Source organism: Melanostigma gelatinosum (assembly GCF_949748355.1).
Source record: "Melanostigma gelatinosum genome assembly, chromosome: 5".
Taxonomy (NCBI): domain Eukaryota; kingdom Metazoa; phylum Chordata; class Actinopteri; order Perciformes; family Zoarcidae; genus Melanostigma; species Melanostigma gelatinosum.
The window spans coordinates 14,181,892-14,190,306 of NC_136638.1; the positions used below are offsets into that span (position 1 = coordinate 14,181,892).

At 39.5% G+C, this 8,415-nt stretch overlaps 1 protein-coding gene across 1 annotated transcript; it reads right to left on the reverse strand.

Moving 5' to 3' along the window:
- Window positions 1–518: 518 nt before the first annotated feature.
- On the reverse strand, window positions 519–5,880 carry zdhhc15b (zDHHC palmitoyltransferase 15b). Its single transcript, XM_079268629.1, has 11 exons — window positions 5,740–5,880; window positions 5,300–5,326; window positions 5,089–5,183; window positions 4,866–4,986; window positions 4,495–4,564; window positions 4,202–4,234; window positions 3,997–4,117; window positions 3,659–3,791; window positions 3,395–3,521; window positions 2,878–2,996; window positions 519–2,053 (listed from the first exon to the last, which is right to left on the reverse strand). The coding sequence occupies exons 1-11, from the start codon at window positions 5,855–5,857 to the stop codon at window positions 2,010–2,012; spliced, it is 1,008 nt and encodes a 335-aa protein (XP_079124755.1). The 5' UTR covers window positions 5,858–5,880; the 3' UTR covers window positions 519–2,009.
- Window positions 5,881–8,415: the final 2,535 nt, after the last annotated feature.

The window sequence follows — 8,415 nt, forward strand, 5'->3', positions numbered from 1 at the left end:
GAAGATTACAACAATAGACGGAAGACGACATGAAACACTCAACATCCACATCTTTCCTAATGTTTTGTACATGCTTTCAAACACTGAATCGCACCTCATAAGATCAAGCAATGATTATGTGTGTTATGTATTTGGCTTTCCCAACATAGTAGAAAAACAGATCTGATGAAAGTGAATGTGTCGAGATCAAACCGCATTACGGTTTGATAAAAGGCCCAACTGTTTACTGATACTAAATAAATATGTGTACTCAATTAAAGACAGTTTCCAACTAAGTACACAAGTCCATCAACCAAATGCTCTCGATGAGAAGAATCCGTGTCATTGGTATTACAAATGTCACAATACATAAACACAGGTAGAAAAAAGAAAATGTATCGCAGACCTCTACCAACCAGTGGATGAGTATCAGTCATTATATATAATTATATGTATATATGTACAGTTATCTGCATGTTTAAACAGATCAAAAGTGAACAATAACCTACAGTACGTCCTCTATGAATGAATTTGAATAAAAGCTCATTTCACTTTGCATCCAAGTGTTCTAGGATTGGCTGATATGGTAGAAAACAAGGTTGTGATAATTATTTAAAAAATTCTCTATCACAGTTTATCGCGTATGATCATCCCAGACCGCGAAATCTAACTGTTCACGGCATTTATTTGAATAAGCAATATGTAGTCAACATCATTTCATAATGTCAAGATATACAGTATATTCAGGATATGACTCCAACAAATTATTAACATATTAAAAGGGTATACTATGCAGCAAGTCTCTTACGGTTTGTAAACAACATTCAGAGTTGGAGAGATGGAGACAGCAATTTAACTTGCTCACTACGTTGTGATAAAGTCCCCGACCTCACCTTTTGGTTGACGGCTGAGTGGTAAACACCTGCTGCCCAAAAGCTCAGAAACGATCCCAGCTAAATAAGAGGGAAAGAGAAATTACAGGTTAGAGGGCAGAGTGTCTCTGCCACACACTTCTAATATAATAATAACGTAATCAGAAGTGATGATTGAGAGAGATTACTTTACATTTGTTTGTTAGGAAATTCCTGCATAGTATACCTTTATGTTTTGCTGTAATACTCTGGTTTCAGAATTCATTTTCAAACATAGTGAGCTGTAGCTGCTAACCAGAGCTACACATATACACTGATTCTGTTTTTATTACTGTCACCAGTCTGATCAGACATAGGCAATAGCATTTGAACTCAATATTAATGCTAAAATACTTTGTTAAAGCATAATACGGGAGGTTCTTTCCTAAATAAGTGCCCAAAATGTTGGCAACGTCTATTCACAAGCAGGGTGCTGCGTACATTCTTAGGAGAAATGGACTCTCAAAAGACAAGAATAAATATGTTAATAAGGCGGCGGTTAAGTCAGGTATTACAATATGCTTATGGTACATTGAAAAAAAAGTAAAAGGTCCTATGTTAATATGCTGCAAGACCCAAACTCAATCACTACAAGAGATCTCTGGAACATTATGTGCGTCAATTGAGGTACCACCCTTCACCGATAGGTGCAACACTGTAAACTCTCAGCCCAACAATGAAGCAGACAGAGATAAAGTTGTACAGTGCCAGACCCACGCTTCCCAATCAACAGTAATATATCAGTGCCTTGCGAGGAACAACCAGATGAAGATATATATACCTATACAAATATATATAGATATATATATTTGTCTTTTTGTATGCAAGGAAATATTTGACCATTGTTTTGTCCGGATCACACCGATACTGTTGTCCACGAGAGGAGAGCTGATGCTACTGGTCGTCCATCGAGTTACTCTATTCATCATTAGAACGTGGGTACAAGTGCCAAAGACAATCCAATCGCAGGTTTTAATCCACAAGTTTGGCCCGCCTTCAGAATTTGTTTTTCAGTGTCTGAACATCCACATGGTTTGGAATGCATCTGCCTCGTGGTACACTATGTGTGCGACGTTAAATCTACGTCCTCTGTACAAGTGTAGATTGTCCTTAAAATGACTATTCTTCCATCTCTATGGTAACAGAGGGGTCTTGGTCCTCAGCTGGAAAGAAAGACAAAAACAAAGACATGTCAGCAGTCAGCATGCATTATTTCATGGGTGTTTGTTGGAACTGATTCAGCTCCTTCAGTAGTTAACATGATGTTGCATACGACCACCAGGTGGCAGCAGAATAGAACGGTTTCAACCAAACTGTCCAGATTACTGAATTTGAACACAAGTTTGAACACAAACACATTTGTATTTTTGGTTTGTTTCACTGTCAGACTCACGTGTCTAAGCCTATTTTACTTCAGAGGGACAGAGTGTGTTTCATAACTGCTTATGGTTGGCGCTGGAAGGTGACTTTCTTTTATTGTTTATTGTTGACTATTATTGTTTTTAGGTGTGTGCCCGGTACCGTCTGTGACTACACTAACGTGAGTTGTGGAATAATTGACGTATTAAAATGGATCCAGATCAACTGCTCACATTTTTTGAAGTATTTTGTAATTATGCAAATGAGGCATTCTATTATCAAATATGTGCTAATTTGCACACATTTCCAGAATATAAATCTGGACATTGGATAAACCAGGCTCAAAATTCTAGTTTCATTTTGTTGACAGATTTAAGTGAAAGGTTGTAATTGAGGAGACGCTATTTATTTATTCGAAAGTTATATTCCTTGTAGTGGCATATTTACTGAGGTTCGACACACTCGTCAGACTCAAGTCCAGTCCATCAGGTGATTTTTTTTAAGTTGAATAAAAAGCATATGCAATTATTTCAGTTTTAACATTTTGAAAAGCAGTTCGCATTCGAGAAACTACAAACGTGTGGATGTATAAATATGCATTTGACAAAATGAAAGGGACTCAACTCACCCAAGCTTCCCTGCTCAGAGCCGTCCTCCGACTCCTCCCACATGTCCTCATCAGCTAATAAAGGGTTGTGGGCCTCAGAATTCCGATTCTTCAAGGGGAAGTAGTGGCCATTCCCTTGGCTGACGTGTCCAGTGCATGAAACAAGATGAAAGCTACTTAAGGAACCAAGACCATTACTTCGTCCCCTCCACTGATCCAATTCCTGATTCAACATTTCGTTCATCAGCGCCAACACTGTTACATACAAAACAACTCTGTATTCTGAAGACATTCCACTTTATATTGTCCAGCCTATCAACTATCCACATCCCCTGCATTTTATTACATACAATACATTCAATTACATGTATGTTGTGTGGCGTTACGTTCTCTGGTTCTATATTTGAATTATCTCAATTGCAATTTAGAGAGCCAAGTCTAATATTTGAGAAACGCTAACGCAAACTGAGCTGCACCACTGAATTAATGCGCAGGAGGAGAACCGGTTTAAATTGCCTTCTCTTGCCGACGGACTCACCTCGTGAAAACAGGGATGAACCACAGCCTCCGATCCTCTCCAAATACCTGCTGCAGGTTTCTGCGTGTGCCGACATTGAAGCCATTTCTGTCTGGTCCATTGACAAAAACTGGAGCTGAGAAGGCCTCTAGGAAAGGAAAAATAATTAGAATAAGATGTTAATGCTCCACATCTACTTTTAGGACCTACATGCACGAGGTCGTGAGAGAGCAGCTTCAGGAGCAGAATCTTAAGGGTTCTCCAATACAATGTGTAGCTCCTCACCTAAAGTGGATCGGTTCTTGGCCACCAACCAACAGTGGTAGCCAAAGAGGAACATGAGACTGACGAAAAACATGAGCGCCACAAACATGAGGAAGAGGACGTGGAACTTCGCGCGCCCATTTGACAACTCATCCTGGGAGAGAGAAACAGGAGAACGAGAAACTTGAGAAAATGATTGACTTTAAAAACAAAAAAAAGAAGGCATAACTCATGACACAGGGTTCAGCTCTCTGTTCTTATTGAACTGCAATAGTGCTGACTATGTGCAACTAAAGTTTTGTCATATGACTCCATTGTGATGTTGAGCATGAGTGATCATTTCGACTAATGACACTCACCACCCAGAATTTGAGGAAATACTGAAAGACTGTTGCTGCAATAAATACACAGTACAGCATGGAGTAGGAGAGGAAAAGCAGGAAGAACTTGTAGTTGGCAAAGCCCACACAGTTGTTCACCCTAAAAGAATAAGAAATGCGGGTGTCAGTGCATAATTAACGCATAAATTCCTTAAAACAGGGAAATAGATGCAGAGTGACTTACCAGGGACAGTGGTGGTCCATCTTCAAGACACACCTTCAACAAAAAACATGTTTTGTTTCTGTATGTCATTTTTACAGTACAGCAGCTATGTTAAAGCAGTAAATATCGTAAATCTCTCGCTTTTCATACAATGTGGTGACTGCAGTCTGATTCCTTGTGTTAAACATCTGCTCTCATTGATCTTTGGATATTCTCTCTGAGAGATCGCAACACCTTCTAACTGTCACAACAGTCCCAGGCGGCCTTGGGCAATCTCTCCAGACGAATGGATGGAGAAGGAAAGAGTGACTTACGTTTCACAAACCGAGCAGTGGTGACAGCGGTCAGGCTTCAATACCTGGCAGCGGTCACAGAACCTGATAGCTGGGAGACAACAGGATGGCCAGTTGAGTGAACGACATTTGAGCTGAGCTTACCCTTCACTTACTTCCTGTCGCCTAGAACTTAGTCTCAGCAATCAGCACTTATGAAAGAGCACACACAAGGCTAACTGCACTAACCTACTTCTTTTCAACACTCACAGATTATGTGCGAGATGACGGCCTGTGGCTAATGTACCTGGTTACTCCTCTGGTTTTGAGATATGGCAAATAAATGCATAATTCCATATGAAATCATATCCTTGCTGAGGAACTATATAAATAACTTAAAAAGGACAGTTTACCTCCAGATTGAGCTCGACTGAAGATGGGCAGTTTCTTTGCAATCTCAACCAGGATTTGTTTCTGTGCATCTGGCCTCTCTTCCATCTCGTATCTTTGCTTGTCTGAGTATGACAGCTGGAACTAGAGCAACAAACATGCATGATGATCAAATGCATATAACTTCATATTTACAGACTTGTTATGTTATGGCACAATGAATCAATAACACGGTGTTCAGGATACCTTTTTGCATGGTGATGCAGCGGGGGTAAATATGGACTTCCAGTAGGTCCAGGAGAACATCACAAAGCAAACATGAAATACCAGGAGATAGGCCACTGCAAGTGCAGAAACCAGGTACATTCATTGACTAAACGACCATGAAATAAAACTCATGTATTGTACAGCAGCTCACACTGCTTACAGCACAAAACAATGTGTGGGTATAACTCACCTTTCTCCAGTGTGTTGGTGAGTGTAACTGTAAAAGCAAGAATATGGCATGATAAAAACACAAGCCGGTTGATAAAGACTAGCAACAGTGTAGCATCTGTTTCCACTAACACTAGTTTGATCTTTCTAAAGAGGAACGTTACATTTACCGGCTAGCACGACTAGCCAGATAATAAGGCTGTAGCTAACGTTAGCTGTGGGAGACACAGCAATAACAACACGCGCTAACCTCTTAGAGGCAATGCAACATTTAATTACCAGTCATTTGTTAGATAGCTAAATGTCACGTTAGCTGTATAAAAGCTCACACCCTGAACCACTTCCGCATATTTTGATGTTTTACACGATATTTCTGTCAACACTGCTGTGCGGCAATCTGCGATGTCTACAATTAAACTGTTAAAAAAATCCAAACAAACGGACACCGTGTCTCATACTTACAAAGACATAGCTCAAATACGTAGGCGTAGTACGACCACAACACCACGCAGGTTATTATAAGGACAGGTATCCAGGAGAAAACCCTTTGACAGCATCTCAAACCTCTGGAGAGAGCCATGTTCACCGAACCGCTGATCTTATCTGCGCTCGGCTACCATTCCTGGGATTTATCCACCAGTGGCATCGGCGAGCGATTCTGCAAACCAGGCGACAGACCTGTATCCTGGCAGTTCATTTTCTAAAATTATCATTTATTACAGAATTATGGAAATACAACGACATGTTATATGTTGTACACGCTTAAAAAAAGGAAAATTGTCGTGACACCAAAAAAAAATCGGTTTAGTTCATTGACAAAATGATGATTTATGAAGAAAGAAGAATCAGACAGTCAGGTGTACTCTGTCTGAACTACGAAATATATTAAGATGCATCATCAATAACAAATGTAAAAGAAGGTCTGCTAAAATATGCACAAGTGCAGGTACACTCATTCACCAGACACTTTTTCAATGGTGCCGTTTTATTCCCACACATTGGGATCAATTTGAGGTTCAGTGTCTTGCTCAGAACTACTTTATGGACATTTAACCACCAACCAAACAACTAAAGCACACACAACTCGCTCTATCAAAGCTCCAGCAGCCAAGTGCAGACGTTTCACATAAGTTCTATAATATAAAACTTATGTGGGAGACACAGCAATAACAACACGAGCTAACCTCTTAGAGGCAATGAAACATTTAATTACCAGTCATGTATAATATAGAACTTATGTGAAAGCATATTATGGTCGAGCATGAAAAAACGGAACTCTCCCCACTTTGTTTTTACGGGATTCACTAGAAAGTAGACGACAGAGAGCTGACAGATTATGAGGGTATGAGATGGAGGACAACAATTACTGAAACACAATTTCTGAAAGTATACGAGCCCTCTTTGTCGAAACTCTACACACAAAATCCAAAAACATAAACACGTTTTTGCATCACAACCACACCAAATAAATATGCCACATGCCAACACTTATCTTGAGCCTTTGGCCTTTTCATTTGTAGCATGCTGTAAATATAGACTATGAACACAATGTGTTTATTCTCAATACTCATATACTTGAATTACTTTAATTGAAGATGGCATGAACATAGTTCCTACATTGTACTGTAAACAGAATACATTGTATTACACATATATATATATATATACTCATGTATATATATATATATATTACAGTTTAAGGTTGCACGGTGGTGTAGTGGCCAGCACTGTCACCTCACAGCAAGCGGGGCCTGGGTTCGAGCCTCGATCCCGGGTGCTCCTTCTGTGTGGAGTTTGCACGTTCTCCCCGTGGCAGCGTGGGTTCCCTCCGGGTTCTCCTGCTTCCTCCCAAAGACATGCAGCTTAGGTTATTTGGAGACTCGAAATTGCCCGTATGTGAATGTTTGTCTGTCTCTACACGTGCCCTTCGATAACCTGGTGACCTGTCCACAATTACAATGTGTTTATTCTCAATTCTTCACCCAATGTCCACTGGGACCCTGATGATGATAAGTGTTTGGATAATGGAATGGAATATTCTAGTTTAAGTCCTCTTACTCTCTCCAAAATTTGCCTCCATGTGGCACACATGATTTTTAGGTGATCTAATTGGTTACAGGTGCATTCTGGGTGCAGGTGATTGATAATTGAGTGTGATATTCTAATAAGAGTGTTTAGCAAACAACACATGGGTTTTAGTTTTAAAATGATGTGTCTAATGTTGATAACCAGGTGTGGATATTTTTTTTAAAGTGTGTTTTAGAGTTTCAAACTTAGTGTAAAGCACACATGGTTTAGCATACCTGGTCAATCAATGGGCTACATGAGTGGTTTCAATAATTGCACCACACCTTTTTGTGTAACTTTAATGGTACTTCTTTCAATTAAATATTATTGTTTACTCCTGGTTGCTTCATTTGTAGGTTACACAACCAGCTGGATTCTTGTCAAAGTCTCTACAGGCCACACACAAGAAATGCTTATTGTTTTGCCTCCCAAGAGAGAAAATTGGATCAACATTCTTTGAGTTCAAGCCATGAAAACTGCTGCAGTTCATTTACTCTTAACATAAATACTGATGTTCGCCTTCTTCATTAAAACATTCTGTGAATTACATCATCTTGGGTTGTTTCTCATTTGATCCTAATGTGATAATACTGCATCGAGTTACTTTCATCCTTACCTTCCCCCAATTTACATACTTGAACATCTCAATTTTTAGATTTGACTGGATTAAATTAAATGATACTGGGGGGGGGGGGTCATATTGTACATTGCACAGAGTAACAAGATGCATCAAAGGAACATGTACTTAAAGAAATAAAAAGACAAATAAGTGCCTACAAACCCAGTAATTCAACATGTTGTTCATATCATGGGAATGATCTGGATTTCCAGTAAAGACGACAAAAGTAACAGAACTGGCAGCAAACGCACACGTGTAATGACAAATGCAGTGTGAGAGTTGTGTGTTAAATATTGAAGGATTGTTTTCCATCATTATGAGAAAGAATATGTGGGAATATCTATATGTGCAGCATTTTGACATGAATGGGTTACAAGACATCATACTGTAGAAGAACTGTGCGAGCAGTGTCATATACTGCAGTACAGTCCGGGTCAGAGGTAGTTCAGCTT

Coding starts and splice junctions, on each gene's coding strand:
- zdhhc15b (XM_079268629.1), bottom strand. CDS start 5,857: ATGGCTCTCTCCAGAGGTTTGAGATGCTGTCAAAGGGTTTTCTCCTGG. Junction 4,987..5,088: donor CTGCATCACCATGCAAAAAG/GTATCCTGAACA, acceptor TTGTTGCTCTAG/TTCCAGCTGTCATACTCAGA. Junction 2,997..3,394: donor TTCATCCCTGTTTTCACGAG/GTGAGTCCGTCG, acceptor TGGACACGTCAG/CCAAGGGAATGGCCACTACT.